Source organism: Chionomys nivalis, chromosome 1, assembly GCF_950005125.1.
Source record: "Chionomys nivalis chromosome 1, mChiNiv1.1, whole genome shotgun sequence".
Lineage (NCBI taxonomy): Eukaryota > Metazoa > Chordata > Mammalia > Rodentia > Cricetidae > Chionomys > Chionomys nivalis.
Window position 1 is genome coordinate 151913840 of NC_080086.1, and position 17801 is coordinate 151931640.

At 44.2% G+C, this 17801-nt stretch overlaps 1 protein-coding gene across 4 annotated transcripts in view; it reads left to right on the forward strand.

The window, feature by feature from the left end:
* Dpp6 (dipeptidyl peptidase like 6) overlaps positions 1 to 17801 on the forward strand; it is an 887986-nt gene that overhangs the window by 617527 nt on the left and 252658 nt on the right. For all 4 annotated transcript variants that reach the window (XM_057791926.1, XM_057791942.1, XM_057791918.1 and 1 more), the window contains exon 4: positions 6396 to 6490. In XM_057791926.1, the coding sequence (XP_057647909.1) occupies positions 6396 to 6490 (95 nt within the window). The remainder of the gene's footprint in view (positions 1 to 6395; positions 6491 to 17801) is intronic.

Below are 17801 nucleotides of genomic sequence, written 5' to 3' on the forward strand. Positions count from 1 at the left end.
GGCCGCAGCATGAGATGACTTTATCTTTATGACTTTTCACCTTGACATATTTCATAACAAGCAAAAAAATGATAACATAGTCTGGTGGAATGTGTGAAGTATGCTGGTATAACACACATGGCAGCTGCAAATGGGAATAGATGGGCCCCGGAGCTCAACAGATTTCTGCATTTCATAAGAAGCAGTTTGTCAGCTGGGAAGAGCTGGAGGCTTATATTACAATCGCTAGGGCAGTCACTACCTAGTGCAATGAAATGCAGTCAAATTTGGTAAATAGAGACACTATTTAGTTTGTTGCTAAGCCACTCGCTGTGGTTTTGCTTTTGTTGCTGTGGTTGTGAGGGTCTTGCCCATGCCAATGTCTTATTACTTCCTCCCTATATTTTCTTTCTAAAATTTTAAATTTTTTATGTGTATGCATCCAGAAGAGGGCATCAGACACTATGAAGCTGGACTCAAAGGCAGTTGTGAGCTGCCTAATGTGGGTCCTGGGAGACAAACTCAGGTCCTCTGAAAGTACAACAAGGGCTCTTGGTTGCTGATCCATCTCTCCAGCTCCCCCATGTTTTCCTGTAGAAGTTTGAAGGGTTTGGGGTCCATGTGTAAAGTTTTAATCTATTGGATTGGTTTTTGCATGGAGTACAAAGTAAGAGTTTAGTTCCATTCTTCTGTGTGTGGATACCCAGGATCCACAAAATCATGCCCCTTTCTCTGATATGTATTCTTGGCACCTTTGTCAAAAAATCAACTGAGAATAAATATGTGGGTTTTTTTTCTGGTATTTCGAACTTGTTTCATTGCTGGCTTCATTGCTTTATGCATCTGTTTTTCAGCCAACACCATAGTGTTCTCACTAGCGATGCTTTGATATAGGTTTTGAAATTGGGGGTGTGATGCCCTCAGCTTTGTGCATTTTTATTTAACGTTATCTTGACAATTTGAGGTTCTCTATGACTTCATGAGAATTTGTGATTTTTTTTTCTACTTCTGTAAAAAACAGAAGACATTAAAATTTGGATAGAGATCACGCTACCTCCATCGATCACTTCAAGTAGTATAAATTGGATAATAATATAGATCAGCATGTTGATTTGTGAGATGAGCATCTGGAGAGGTGACTCGGTGGTTCAAAGTACTTGCTGCTCTCTCATGAGGATTAGAGTTTTGACCCCAGCAACCACATCAGGGATGGGGTGCACCAATGACTGTGACTCCAGCTCCAAGGGATCTGATGCCTTCTTTGGTCTTCTATGGGGGCACCTGCAGAGACACATACACACACACACTCACACAGACACATGCATAAACAAAATAAAATAAATCTTCTTTAGTTGTAAGATCTGAGGCTGAAGAGATGCCTTGGCAGTTAAGAGCATCAGCTGCTCTTCTAGGGAACCTGAACTCAGTCTCCTGGGACTACTCCCAGCTCCTGCAACCACAGCTGCAGGGAACCCAGCGCTCTCCTACGAACTCCACTAGCATTCACATACAGACTGCATACATTCACAGAGACACACAGCATACACACAGGCATAATAATAGTTTATCTTTAAGATAGGTAAAATGTAGCTGTTGCCACCCATAGAAGTAAATTGTTGGCTTTGACAGTATTTTTTTTTGAAAAGGTGGAAAATATTATACCAAAGGCCTAGTATCCACCCTGAAGAAGTCAGAAAAAGAACATGGTAAGGCTAAAGTAAACGAAACAAAAAAGGGTAGGGAAGAAAGTGGTTAAATCTTGAAGTCAAATACTGAGATGAAAATTATGTTGTCAAAATCATACCCTTTGCAAAGGTCAGTGAAACCAGTGAATATCTACAGAGCCTAGATCTATCTGGACAAGAAACACACAAACTTCCCTTTGCAGAAAACACCAGGGCCATAGCTACAGTCCTGATATCCTATGAAGTCACAAACTATCAGCCTCCTAAAAAGATGATCAAATAGTACTAGGAGCAAAGTTGGGACTCAAGACATGAGACCCCAAAATGTAAGGCACTGGGATCCAAGGGTCACTACAGTAGCAGAAGCAAGATTCCCCTGGCCTGTCCTCCCCAAAGCAGAATGCCCAGGACCTCTCTGTCTTGCTCTAACACAGATCCTAAGACCACTCCAAAAGTGCCTCCCTGGCATGCATATAAAGGAGGTGCTCCTATCACTAAACACTCGGAGGCACAGAGATCAGGTGCATGCAAGCTTTTCTGAACCCTAATCGTCACTGCAATTGTGTTCCCTTGGTCCCATCCTATTTCCCATGCTTGCCCACTTTCCATCAGCCTGAATGGTAGAAAGACACAAGCTTTCCTATTTCTCTAGTTCTTCTCTCAAGAGTTTCATTCCAATAAAACTCCTTTTTAATATTTTGCCCACTTTTCTCTTGTTCATCTGTCTTTTGTTATGGATGACAAAAAAAGTCTTCTCCCTACACTATTTTAAAAAACATTTACCTACTCTATCACATGAATAATTTTCTTGAGTAACTCACCTCATCAAAACAGATCCAAGAATAGAGAATGTGAATAGCTCTGTATCAACTGAAGAATTTGAGTTTAGGATCGCAAGCCTTCCACAAAGAAAGCCTGAGGCCCAGATGATATCACTACAAAACTGTAAATCCAGGCTACATTTGTTCATAAAGCAGAACTGGTTCAAATACTTCCCAACGCATGTTATGAAGTCAATAATGCTCTTACTTTAGAGCCACACAAACCAAGAACCAGACAAAAGACCAAAACTAACCAGTATCTCCCATGATCTCGGATGCCAAAGCCTGAGTCAAGCATTGTCAAATTAGAACCAAGACTCTGGGAAGTGGCGCATTACAGCATGTGGAGTGGGCCTGGTCCTGGACATGCATCTAAAGACATGGCTCATTGCATTAACCAAAACTCACGTGGTAACTTCACCGTTCACTGAAAAGCCTTCTGGAATAGTCAACAACCTTTCAAGGGAAGATGTAATAATTTGTTTGGGGCCAGAGGAATGAACTCTTCTGTTTAGTTCTTGTCAACTCGACACAATCTCGGGTCAGTTTGGAAGTGTAAACCTCAGCTGAGAACTTACCTCCTTAAGATTGGGCTGTGGCAATATATATGGGACCTTTTCTTGACTAAGTATTGATGTAGAAGGGCCTTGTCACTATGGGAGGTATCACTCTTAGAAAGATGGTCCTAGGTTCTATAAGAAAGCAGGCTGAACAAGCCACAGGCAACAAGTCAGTAAGCAGCACTTCTCCATGGCCTCTGCTTCCGCTCCTGCCTCCAGGCTCCTGCCTTGAGTTCCTTCCCTGACCTCCCTTCATGATAGACTCTAATCTGTAAGATATAATGAACCCTTTCCTCCCCAATTAGTGATGGTGGTTATGACAGCACCAGAAAAAAACTGGGACACTAATATTCCCTTCTTTCCTGGTGCCACATCAGCTTTGATGTATATCAGGGTGAAAAACTTGACCTATCTGCATGTAATCTAGAATCCACAGATGAGAGAAATCACGGAACATTTGTCTTTCTGAGTCTCACTTATTTCCCTCTGTCCGATGATCTCCGATTGCATCCCCAGTCAATTGAAGGAAATTGTCTTACTAAACCCATCATTAGATAGAGTGAGTATACTTCAATAGAAAGATATTGAAAATGCTGAAGTGAGAGTCAAAGAAAGACCAGAATGCCACAGCAGCAGCAGTCGTCAAGATGAACTGTGCATCTGTTGCCATAGTGTCCTGATCCTCAGTACTTCTTTAAGCTTGAAATGTTTCAGAAAAGCAAGGGTGTGGACTGGACAGCACAACTGGGAAAAACAGGACGAGCTTCAGGCTTGACTCACAGCACCCAAGACTTGCTGAAAATCTCCAGACACCAGCAGAAGGTAGAAGTGCCAAAGGGACAGACACAGGTGTTGGGAGGGGATGGAAAGCCATAAGCTAAAGCCTTCGTTACAGGCCAGCTAGCATGGAGCACACTGCAGGGAATAACAGAGACCCTGTCGCAACCAAGGTAGAAGGTGAAGACCCACAATCCAGGTGGTTCGCTAACCTGCATGCCTGCACTGTGGCACATGCATGCCTGAACTCACACATATGAATACACACATGCACATATGCATTGCACACTCAAACACACACACAGAGGTGCGCGCGCGCACACACACACACACACAACCACATCAGACCCCAGGAACACAAGGGTTGCTGACGAAGCTTTGCGATCACATGACTTATCACTGAGAGAGTCATGACATCAGAATTTCCGGGACATTCTGGGTGTAAATAGATAAAATTCAGTCCTTGCCTCATGCACAAACAAGTCCTCTCCATGCAAACTAAAGCCTCATTTTTGAAAAGAAAAATCAAAAATGCTTCAGAAAACAGACAGGAGTCAACCATTCTCACCTTGTTTTTACTAACCTGCATCAAGTGTACATGAAAATGGATTTCATTATGGCTTTTCATACATGTATACAATGTCTTCTGATCATATTCTCCCCTGTTCCCCTCCTGGGCCCCCACTCCTCCTTCTCTCTGCTTTCTAGAGTGCTCACTTTCCACTCTTTGCTTTCGGCAGTTTTGTTGTTGATTTAACTTATCAGGCAGGTTAAATGAGCAGCTATGGCAATGGCTTCCCTACAGAGGTGGAGGTTCCTAGAACAGATACTGTGCTTGGACAGGGTTAGAAGTGGCTGTGTCACTACGCACTGTTATATCCTCCAAGGTGAAGGCAGGTTTGGCTGTCACAGATTTGCCAATTGCTGGGACTGGAGAGACAACTCAGTGGTTAAGAGTGTTTGCTACTCCTGCAGAAGACCAAAGTTCAGTTCCCAGCTCCCAAATTAGATAAACTGACAACCACCTGGAACTCCGTCTCCAGGGGTTTGACATCCTCTGCTGACCTCTAGTAGTGTACACACACACACACAAACACGCACAAAATATAAAAGTAATCATTTTTTTAAAATTCACTCGTAGAAACTAGAAAATAAAGAGAGATAGGTACGTGTCAAATTTGTTAGTGACCCCTTTTTGCAAGCTTTGTATAAAAGCAACAAGCAGCAACCTCCCGAGTGCTTTCCTAAGTGGAAACTTCAAATTTGTCATGTAAGACTAAGGCCACTGTGCTGATGGCCGTGAGTAAAAATGCCATGGCTTGTTTGCTCCAAAGGGTAAGAATAGGGATTGTGTGATATGTAGCAGGAAGTATTGTCAGGACAACAAAGGAAAACAATGCCATCCACGTGTCAGCCTGTACCCAGCACCAAACTCTCAAGTATAATTTACATAATGCGGGCAGTGGATTGCGTTGGAACCAAGCAGGCTATGCAGCAGCCTTCCTTCTTCCCAGATCTGTAGCTACCTGACTTCTTTCTATTAACTCCCGGTTCAGAATGGTCCAGTCTGTGTGCCGCTTTCCAGCAGCTCTTGGGTGTAAAATGCCTTTGCCGTCCATCCGACTCAGTCCTGCCCCTTCACTTTGCCCCTCTCCAGGCTGTGCCCTGCCTTTCCAGCCACACTCCCACCTGCAGCCCGTTCAAGCATAGATTTGTATATACTTGTACACTGTCTAGCATGTGGTTTGTTATTATGGGTGTGTGTGTGTGCGCGCACGCACGCACATGTGTGTGCACGCGCATGCAGGCACATATGTACAAAGGCATGGAAAGCAGACATCTGAGGACTCTGTCCACTCTGTCATTTGAGACAGGATCTCTCATTAGTCCAGAGTTCACTGAGTAGGCTGGCTAGCCGGTGAGCCCCAGGGACCCACCCGTCTTTGCCTCCCAAGAGCTGACACATTGCAACACCATTCCCAATATTTTTAAGTGAATTCTGGGTTCAGCTCAGGACATTATACTTTCAAAACAAACATTTTACTCACTGAGCCTCTCCCTAGCCCCTAAATATCAATTATTAAGGGAATAATTGGGATTTTGAAAAGACCAGAGTCACTACAGCTGATGATAGATTCAAAAGAAGTCCTTGGCAGGAAACTGGGGGACTCACACCAGGAGCTGACAGACAAGAGTGAAGTTGGCTTTCAGGGTGCGGCCATGGGTAATTTCAGATCCAGGAAGCTGTCAGTACCTTTGCTACCAACCGTCTACTCCTCTGTAGTGTAAGAGTCCATCTGCTTTGTGTATTCACACTGTATGCCTTGCCCAAGGAAGTCCTACATAGATGCAAACTGCACACATGCGCTACGCTGTCTGTGTGGAGCAGGGATGGCTCAGAGATGAGCGTCCTGGAGGCCATGCCTGGGGAGCTAGAAGTAGGCACCGCATTTGAGAGGTCCCTCTCTGAGATGAACTACACAATCCATTTCACATGCACATCCGTCAAACACTGAGGCGGGTTTCTGGGTGGCTCATGTGTTTGTTTGTTTTTTCTGTTTCCCCTCTTGTAGATAAAGAATTCATCTATAGAGAACGGAAAGGGAACGTCATACTACGGAATGTTGAAACCAATAATTCTACGGTTTTGATAGAAGGCAAAAAAATTGTAAGTACTCTCTCTAATAACCTGGATAATTTCAGAGTAATTTTTTTCTCCTCCTGCAAGTCAATAAAGCAGAAAATGACTTTAAATTTCAACTTTCGGTTGAGCCGTGGAGAAGCATTAACTTGTAATACCTCTGGCTGAGCAAGTAAAGATATTGGGAAATTGAAAGTTCACTAATTTAATAAGTTGAAAGCCTGCTTCCTTTGGGGGGTGGGGTGGGTACTGAAAATCCTTCCACAGTGTTGGAAGCAAGTGTTGCATATCAAGTCTAATTGAAAGATAAAGTCCGAAGGCTTTCACACACGTACAGAACAATCGCAATAAAACCCACAGAGTAATACTTCAGGAGAACTTGCTCAATCTTATTTAAGAAAAAAGAATCCTCACCTGCTCAGGGAATATTGACTTAGGTGCCATAGCTGTGTCATGATAGAGAGAACATTGGGTACGGTAAGGGGTTTTTGTATGCTTTAAAAATAAGTACTAAGCCTATCTGAAGGTATTGCTTTTTCAGCCAGGAAGCCTCGTTTTTGGATTTGTGTATGAAGATATTTGTAAAACTGCCTGATTCACTACCAGAGATCATCAAAAGGGGATTGACTTCCTTTCTTTGTTTGCAATGCCTTCGCCCTTGGTGTTAGGGAGTGAACCCAAGGGTTGATCATTTTCTTGCCTGGTTCCCTTGGGGCAGTAAAAAGAGGAAGCAGATGAATAGTGGGACCTGGAAAACAACCAAATGTCCAGGTCAGAGTGATGATAAAGCAGCCGGCTAAGACTTGAACCTGTGGAGGAATCCCGGGCTGATGGAATTTGGAGCAGACGAGCTATAGGAAAGGCCAGTCCGCCGCAGAGAAGGCCTCGGGCAGATGAGCCTCTAGGAGTCCCAGAAGCATGGGGTGGCCAGGTCCAGGAGCTCTGCCTAGGAAGAGTGTCTTCTTCACTGACCACCCATCCTGGCCCCAGAGAAAGCCGCCTCTACTCTTAGCTTAGTCTGCCACATTTTTCTATGACATTTCTTTCTGCTCTGAGGATGCTATGTCTTTAACATAGCTGCATCCTGATTTTTTATAACCTGGCCCCACCCCATGAGGGTTTCATTTCCAGAATCATTTTGAGGTTCAGTCAAATTATATTGTTCATAGAGGACTAGGAGAGAAGACTGTGCCTATGGTTGCACTAAAAGATCATTTGGGGTAGAATTATTGAGAATTCATCTGACTCAGCCATTTCAAATACTAAACTTACAGAAACATTTTTAAATGTTCATCGGGAAGAGAAGACACTGCCTACTGCTGAGGGGAGAGTCATTTCCAGCTTAGGGTGTGGTTTAGTCCAAGCCAAAAGGATACATGCAGAAGACACAGAGTGCAGCCCCTTAGGTGCCGGAGAGATGGCTCAATGGTTAAGGGCACTGGCTGTCCTTCTGGAGGACCCAGGTTCCTATCACCCCATGGTGGTTCACAGCTGGCTGTAACTGCAGTTCCAGAGGATCCAGTACCCTCAGGCGAAAGGCACACATGTGATGCATAGACACACATGCAGGCAAAAACCTATACACATAAAATAAAAATAAATAAGTCTTTAAAATCAGTAGTTTTTAACTGGTCATGTTTGACCAATGTCTTAGTCAAATAGTGAGACAATTTCAGAATCTACTTTAGGTACAGAAAAAATGTTCCCCTCACACATTAACTGGCTTATTCCATTTACCGGTCTTTATTCTCCTGAGATGTCACAAGTGTACTAATTTACAAACATTTATTGGACACTGAATACATGCAATCTGATCAATGAAAAAATTTTCACTCATTTAAATGCTGCCAGAAATAGAATTGAAAAAAAAGGAACACAGAATAAATGTCACTTAGTGGCCTACACTGTAATTCAGATGCAAAATCTGGGTTTAATTCCTTCTTACTTGCTTAGTTGCTTCAAGTGTCTGGACTCCTGTTTTTTGATTTCCAAGTTGAAATAATTTCTCTTGCCAGCCTAGAACATGGCAGGCTACCGTGAGACCCAACAATAAGGAACCTGCAAACCCTGTGTCTTCCCAAGGTGAGGCAGGGTGAAACCAAAGGAACAGACAACATGGAGTGTGGGCATGCTCCACTTTTCTCATTGGTGCCACCAAAACCCTGGCAAGAAGCAAATTAAGGGAGGGGAAGTTTATTTGAATTGATGGTTTGTGGAGGGCACAGTCAGTCATGAAGGAGAAGGTGTGGCAACAGCAACAGGGGTGGTCAGCCCTGTGGTGGTTGGATCTCACAGTAGGCCCTGTGATGGTAAATCTCACAGTAGGTCCTGTGATGGTGGATCTCACAGTAGGTCCTGTGGTGGTGGGATCTCACAGTAGGTCCTGTGGTGGTAGATCTAACAATAGGTCCTGTGATGGTGGATCTCACAGTAGGTCCTGTGATGGTGGATCTCACAGTAGGTCCTGTGGTGGTGGGATCTCACAGTAGGTCCTGTGATGATGGATCTCACAGTAGGTCTTGTGGTAGTGGATCTCACAGTAGGTCCTGTGTTAGGATCTCACAGTAGGTCCTGTGGTGGTGGGAGCTCACAGTAGGTCCTGTGGTGGTGGATCTCACAGTAGGTTCTGTGGTGGTGGATCTCACAGTAGGTCCTGTGGTGGTGGATCTCACAGTAGGTCCTGTGGTGGTGGATCTCACAGTAGGTCCTGTGGTGGTGAATCTCACAGTAGGTCCTTTGGTGTATGGATCTCACAGTAGGTCCGGGTGGTGGTGCAAGCTCATAGCAGCTGCTTATTAGCAGCTCAGTGGATCAGGAAGCAGAGACTAGTGCTGCCTTTAACCCTCAAGGTTTAATTTCCAGAGACACCCCCACCTCCCAGGGGTTCCACAGTCTCCCTCAACAACTCTACAAACCCTGTAGGGGACATTCTATAGCCAAACTTCAACCCCTTCTGTTGATCACTAGGTGGTCCATTCTTATCTGAATTCAAGGTTGTTAAATTACTAAAGGCAGCCCAATGCCCCTGTGAGACCAATTGTAATTTTCAGTTTAGTTTGTAAAACAAGTGGAGAAACAGAAAACAAACTGAATTCTGTGGTCAGCTAAATTTTAAAACATTTTCTGCAATCTTACTAATCACATTCTTTTTCCTATGCCAATTAGAACAGATAGTTTTATACACATGCTTCTAGCCTCTTCCTTAGCTCGCAGTGATTGGACAGGAGAACATGTGACCCTCTATCCACCCTGTAAGAAAGAGCCAAGTCAGTGTCTTTGGGACAGAGTCACACTTGGGCTGAAGCCAGGCACTGGTGGTACAGGCCTTTAATCCCAGCACTGGAGACAGGTGGAACTAGAGTGAGTTCCAGGGCAGTCAGAGAAACCCTACACAGAGAAACCCTGTCTAAAAAAAAGAAGTTGGGTTGACTGCTGGCCTCATGTGTGGCATGCCTTACCCTTCCCAAACAGCATCATTTAGTGAAAAACTTTAACATGGTCATTGAAGGAGATACTTGTCACTCTGCTGTGGCGAAACACCTACAAAATGCAGCTTCAGAAAGAAAGGGGTTATTTTGGCTCACTGTTTAAAGGGGTTACAGTCGGTCACAAATGCTCAATGGCCTGTCATGTCACATCCACAGTCAGGAAGCAGAGAGTGATGAACACCTATGTCCAGCTGGCCTTCTCTTCATTCTGTCCAGGATTCAGACTACGAATGGTGCTGCCGCATTTAGAGTGGGCCTTCCAACCTCAGCTAACTTACTGCAGACAATCCCTCACAGACACGCAGAGGTCTGTTTCCATGGTGATTTCTAAATATTGCCAACTTAATAATCATAGTGATTACAGGGCTGACCCTTGTAACTTAACATCCATGCATCACTTTTAAGTCATTGCCTTCAAGCTGTGTCCCTGTAGACTCACAACCATCTCATAATGCATTCAGTCTGACTTCAGATGTCAGTCTTTATCAGTCTCAGCTCTACTTGAAAGTCCAAATCAGTCTGAGACCGAAGGCAGCCTCTTACCTGTGAGCTCATGTAAATTAAAATACTAGTAGCCTATTTCCAATATACGGTGGCATAAAGCAAGCATTCCCATTCCAAAAGGGAGGAACAGGAGAATGCCAAGAAACAGACAGTCCAAAGAGAAACCAAAGCCAAGCAAGGGAAACACCAAATCTTCTGGCATCTAGCATCTGGGGCTTGTGATGAAACTATCTGAGTTCTAGTGGGAACGTGTAGCTCCTCCCACCCAGCTCTGCTGCCCTAGCACCTCTCTCTAGGGTCACCTTCATGGTACCTACAGCTTTTCTCAGCAGACAGCCTATTGTGCTAGCATCTCCAGCATCCTGAGGTCTCCAGTGCATCTTAGGCTTCCTCTTCATAGCTGCATGCATAAACCTCCTTGCAGATGCCCCAGCCTTTTCACACATTGCCTGCCCGTAGTTCTCTGGAACCACGGTACAAGATCCCTTGATACCTTTGATTTTACATCTTCCCTGCCTGCAAGACAAGTACCATGTGGATTATACTGCCAAGTTTTGCTGTGGACTTGGGATAGAGCCCACCCACCGTGGACCACAGCTGCAGCTGCCTCTGTGCAGTAACCTTAGAGAAACATTCTCCAGACAGCTGCTGTCTGGAACCAGGAACCCGTGTGTGGTGGTTCGAATAGGTATGGAGCCTATAGACTCATGGGTTTGAATGCTTGGTCATAGGGAAGTGCTCCTATTAGGAGGCGTGGCCTTGTTAGAATAGGTATGGTCTTGTTGGAGTAGGTATGGCCTTGTTGGGGGAAGTGGGTCTCTGGGAGTGGGCGATGAAGTCTCAGAAGCTCAAGTCTAGCCAGTATGTCTCAGTCTAGATGTAGAACTCTCAACTCCTTCTCCAGTACCATGTCTGCCTGCACATGCTCATGCTTCCTGCCATGATGATAATTGGACTAAACCTCTAAAACTGTAAGCCAGCCCCAATGAAATGGTTTTGTTTTCCTTATAAGAGTTGCCCTAGTCATGGTGTCTCTTCACAGCAATAGCAACCCAAGCTAAGACACCCAGCAACAGCATTCTCAATTTAAGCTCCTTCCTTTCAAATGAATTTGTATTTTTACAAGTTAGAGCCTTTGGTGGGCGGGGCTGGCAAGGACTTTTTCCTGAACAATTACAACATCTTTTCCAGCACATCTTTGGTTGCAACTTTTAGTTTTTTAAGCTATTTTTCATCACTAGACTGCACATTTTTCACTCTGTACCATTTGATCTTTTTCATGGTAGATCTAGATAAAAGTAGTATGAGCTATGACCATACCACAGCCTGAATGCTCTCTTACTTTAATATTTTCCCCACCAAATAAATCAGTCCATTGTTCTACATTTCTATTTATTTATTTTATGGTGTTGGGGGAGATGCCACTTGTTGGTTTACAGCCGCCCAGCTAGCTTAGACCCAAAATAATCACACATATACTTTATTAATTAAATCACTGTTTTGCCAATTAGCTCTAGCTTCTTACTGGCTAACTCTTACATCTTAATTTAACCCATTTCTATTAATCTGTGGATTGCCACATGGCTGTGGTTTACTGGCTAAAGTTTCAACTGGCGTCTGTCTCCCCCGGCTCTGTGGTGTCTCTCTGACTCCGCCCTTCTTCCTAAGCATTCAACTTAGTTTTCCCCACCTAGCTAAGTTCTAAAGCAGTTTCTTTACTCATTGATGGCAATCACAGCATACATGGCTGTACTGGCTTGTTTTTAGATCGTAGAAATGGAAACAAGAGGTGCCGGGTTCAAGAAGGGGGCACTGAAAGGTATTGTCCTCCAGGGGACTTCTTTATCAGAAGAGAATTAAGAGTATGTACAGTACCATGGACTTCTGAGGAGAGTCCTCCCAGAGTGGGAGAGAGAACCTTCCATTCCAATAGATGCATGGGGCTTCTACTCTCAAAAGGTCCTGAGGAAGGGAAGAGTTCTCACACCATGCAGCTGGAGGGTAGTCAGGGAGAAACATGGGGGTTTGCTCTTAGTGACTACAGGATCACAGCACGTGATCCCGGTCAGCTTCTGGCAGCAGATTGGGGGGCAGCAAGGCCTCAGGGGATATGGTTGGGTCTGTGGGGTCTGTTGTCTGACTTCTGCAATACACATACTCATTCTGTGCCCCTTTTATTGACGATGCCAGTGGCAAGAGCAACACCTGGGTGTCATTTAAATTGTGCCAGACACTTAGGAGGAAGCCTAGAAAGACATTTCAAAAGCAATACAAAATTTCGTACATCTCGAGTCACTCTGGGGAGTTTTTCACTAATAAACAATCCGAAAGGTACAATGGCTTACATGAACACAAATCCCTGGCACTCTGAAGATGAGATGCGTGGATAGAAATGGTGAATTAGGATGTAGCCCTTAAAACAGCAGCTCCGGAGGCACTGGGGTAATATGAAAGCAGTTCATGATGCGCTATAAAATACATGGGAGAATACAAGCAGGACGCCTACACATCCATGAGTAATGGACGACATCATCATTGCATCAAAAAGGCCAGGAAAGAAATATTAGCCATGCACTCAGTTCATCTTGCTGACTGGCAAAACTCTGTGTTGTTTTCTAATGTGATTTAGACAGCTACTGTCTCATGGCATTTATTCAGTAATTTTAATCTGATTCGTGAAATTTGAACCTCATGTTCCAAGGAGATGAGCCATTGCTGCCCTCCTAAGATGAATATGAAGGACTGTGCGGATGCCTGGAAGTTCTGGGAAGGGAGAAGCAGCTGTCAAGGAGGCGTTTTTGTCATGCTTCTCCCTGTCCTTGCTCTGCCTTGCCTCCTTGTTAATTTATTATTAATTGCTTATTTTAGCCACCAAATTAACATTCAAGTAAAATGGCATTTTGTTTCTCTAACATACATCTTTTTGATTTTATATCACCATTAGACATAGAACTAGAATTTTATGTCAGTCTCTTCAAATTAATTAATTTTGACTCTTCACAAGAGGGGTGTAATTGGGCAGCTGCTCAGATGCATTTTCCAAAGTAGAGCAGCCACAGCCTGCAGAGGAAGTTCAGGAGTCCTGGGGAGCAGACTGTTTCTTTCCTCTTCCTGTTTCCTTCCTCCCGTGAGTCATTAGATAGTCGCTGTCACTTGTTTCGCTTTAATTAATTTCTACCCAGGACTTCATGCCTCCTGCCTTGTTAGGTGACAAGAACTATGTCCTTGCCCTCTGCCTCTTACCATTTCCTGTCACTGAATCCAGGGCACAGCTGTACCCGGGAACAAAGGAAGGTCTGATGGGAGGCAGGTCAGCCCTGGGGACCTATGGGCCCCGCTCGACTTCAGCTGCTGTCTCCCACAGCTCACTGTGACCTGAGCCCACGTGTGATGGGCATGTGCTGACACTGGTGATCCAGCACAGCCTGAAGGCAATCTCATCTGAGGCTGGGTCTTGATTAGTGTGAGAATAAACTCTAGAGGGGAAAATAACCTTGTCTTTGCTGTCACATGGAAGCTGGCAGCTTGTGCTGTCCCTCAAATGTTTTGCTTGGCTAGGGACTGGTTTATTTCAAATTGAAATTCAGATTGCTGGCATCTACTAAAAAATAGAAAGATCTGGTGGCCATGGTTCATTTTTCTCACAGAAAACAAAACACAGCAGGAGTACATGTCTCAGCTCCTTGGATGGGAATGGGGCTGGCTGGCCCCACTCCCGATGCCTACCCTGCCTACCCTGCCGGTCCAAGTTCAGGTTCGGTCTTCCCAACTCAGTTAAGATAATCTCCACAGACATGCCCACAGGCCAATCTAATGAAAAAAAAAACCTTCACCAAAACTCTCTTCTTTGATAATTTTAGATTCTGTCAAAATTGACAACTCAAATCAACCACCATACCAAGCTACCTCAAGACAAGTGATGCCAGAAGGTCTGTGGGGCGAGGGACTGGCAGTTCTTCATAGTCTGAGCACCTATGGTGTGACCAGAGGGGTCCTGAACACGGCACAACCATGGCCTCATGTAGCTGAAATTCTCAGGAGACTTACAAGTCAAAATACTCAAAATGATTCTTGTTTTATTTTATTTCTTTCTTAGTCAGGGTTACTGGTGTTGTGTTGTCATGAAACGCCATGACCAAAGAAACTTGTGAAGGAAAGGGTTTATTCCACTCATATTCCCATAGCATTGTTCACCACTGAAGGAATCAGGACAGGTGCTAAAACAGAGCAGGATCCTGGAGGCAGGAGCTGATGCAGAGGTCATGCAGGGTGCTGCGAACTGGCTTGCTCCTCCTCCTTCTCCTCTTTTTCCTCCACCTCCTCCTCTTCCTCCTCCTCCTGTGGTGTGCTCAGCCTGCTTTCTTATAGAACCCAGGACCACCAGCCCAGGGATAGCACCACCCACCATGGGCTGGGTCCTCCCACAACCATCCCTAATTAAGGTACTGCCTTACAGCTGGATCTTAGGGAGTTATGTTCTCAATTGAGATTCCCTCCTTTCTGATGATTCTAGCTTGTATCAAATTGGATAGAACTATGTAGTAATAAGGCGAGCAGGCCTGCTTTTCATACCGACCAGCTCCCGTATGGCTAGCTTAGCCCTGGAAATAATAACACACAAATTGTATTCATTTAAACATTGCCTGGCCCATTATATCTAGCCTCTTCTTGGCTAACTCTCATATCTTGCTTTAACCCATATCTAGTAATCTATGTATCACCACGGGGTCGTGGCTTACTGGGAAGATTCTAACCCATGTTAATCTCAGACTGGAGCTTCATGGCAGTTTCCTGACTCTGCTTTCTTTCTCCCAGCTTTCTGTTCAGTCTACTCCGCCTACCTATGTTCTGACCTATCAGGCCAAGCAGTTTTCTTTATTAATTAACCAATGAAAGCAACAGATAGATAGAAGATCCTCCTACATCAAAACTAATCAGGATAATTATTTAAATTTTTTGAGAATTTCATATGTGAGTACTATATTTATATCATTTCCACCCCTCTGTCTCCACCCTTCAGCTCTCCCTCTGTCCCTCCCAACTCTACCACTCCTCTCGTGTTGCTCATATTTGCATGTGTTTAGGACTGATCAGTTGGAATCAGGTGACCTATTAGCAGCCATTAATTTCCTGTAGCTTTTCATCTAAGCATAGGGCCTCATGACATTTTAATTTTTCCTGTCCATGTTGGCATGTTAGCTGGTTTGTCACTGGGCCTGTTTGGGTGACCATATTGTTGGTACTTTCATAGGTGCTGCTCCCTATAGTATATACAAGACACTATCGCATGGAAGGTGCCTTGGTCTCTGGCTCTTGCAATCTTTCTACCCCCTCCTGTGCATTTTTCCCTGAACCTTAGTTTTAGGAGTCACATTATGGATGCACAGACTGGGGCTGGTCACTTATGCTCTGCACTTTCACCAGTTGTAAATCTCTGCAATAGCCTCTATTTGCTGCAAAAACAAGTTTCTTTGATGAGGGGTAAAAGCTACACCTACCTGTTGTTATGAGGATAAATATTTAGGATATAGCTAGCAATTATATTCATTTAATAAAACAGCAGTAGCGGGTTCCCCTCTAGGGTCTGTGTCCTCTCCAAGTACAGGTAGATGGTTGGGTTTGTAGTACCAGGCATGAACTCCCTCCTGCTGAGCTGCCCTTAAGTCCTATTAGATGGCTGTCTACCCCCTAGATCTGATGTACTATTGCACCACTGGAGATATCTTCTTGCCACTCTGGTCACTATTGTGGTTCACAGCTTTACAACTGGTTAGGAGTATTGATTGCTTTTCTCCCTTGCCAGCTTGCATTGTACCTTCCAATATTATGAGAGCCAGTCCTCAGGGAAGAGGCTTCCAGATCAGTTACAGCTCAATTCCTCCAAGCCCTGTGTCTGAAGGAGGTAGTGTCTTCAGCAGAAAAGATCAGAAAATAAGAAGTTAAGTTGTTTAACTGGTGGCTGATATCTTGGAGTGAAGAGAGCTTTGATTAATTCTACAGTAGAGTGCCTTGGCCCCAGAGGACACCCTCCAAGATGCTGTTAATGCCTGCATCCATGAGCTTCACCAAATCCTCTGGCCAATGCCCTTTCCACCCTCAAGGAGCACACCACTACCTTAACTCCCAGATGTTGGAGAATGACAGACAGTAAAGCTAGCACACACCTCTTTCCTTTTTCACGATTTCATGTGTAGGGAATTCATTCCTATCATGGTGTGAGGTTTGTTTCTCTTTCCACACTGAGTTAGGAGCTTTTCTCCTAAAGGAAGCCTGTTAAGGACTCTCCTTGGCACACTCAGGTTGCCAGCCTTGAGCTACTTTTGTGCCTTTAGATCATGCAGCATCGTGATGGTCAGTCTGAGGTTCCTGCTGAATGATAAATGTAGAAGGACCCGCTTGTTCGTCCTGGCCACCTGGCCAACTTAACCCTGAAATAGTCACACAGAAACTGTATTAATTAAATCACTGCTTGGCCCATTAGCTCTAACTTCTTATTGACTAACTCTTACATCTTAATTTAACCCATTTCTATTAATCTATGTATCACCATGAGGTCGTGGCCTACCAGCAAAGTTCCAGCACGTCTATCTCTGGAGGCAAATCCATGGTGTTTTGATGACTCCACCCTTCTTCCTCCCAGCATTCAGTTCCATCTTCCCTGCCTACCTAAGCTTTGCCCTATCAACAGGCCAAGACAGTTTATTTCATCATTAGTGGTAATTACAGCACACAGAGGGGACTCCCACACCATTTCCCCTTTTCTGTTTAAAAAAAAAAGGAGAGCTTTAACATAGCAAAATTCTAGCAAGAATTACAGTTACAATATTTATATCTACTTTATCTTTTATCATAATTAAGGAAAACTATAACTATAAATTTTTAACTCCATCAAAGACTCCAGAAGGATATGATATTACCTAAGTAAACAGGAAGTACATTGTAAGCAACTTCCAAAACTCTAAAAATGACAGCGACATCTTGCTGCCTGGACAGTTACCCAAAGTTCTTCTGTACTATTGGGGCATCCATCTTTAGCCTTTAGGCCCATAGTATCCAGCAGACTTTTCCACAAAGCAGGATATTTTAAAGACAGTTCCACCTATACTGGCAGTTTGTCCATCACATTTTTATGTGTCCTGCAGAATGTCTAGTAGACTCTTTCATGAAGCAGGAACCCCGCAGAAACCCCAAAGGGTACATAGATAGGTAATCTTCAACCACTTCAAAGAGCTGTAGAATATGGTATTTAAATAAATTGGGGTTCTGTTGAAGTGAGACACAATTGCTCCTGGCAACACCGATCTATTCCCAAGAGAATGTTGAGTACTGAAGACACTCTACTTGGA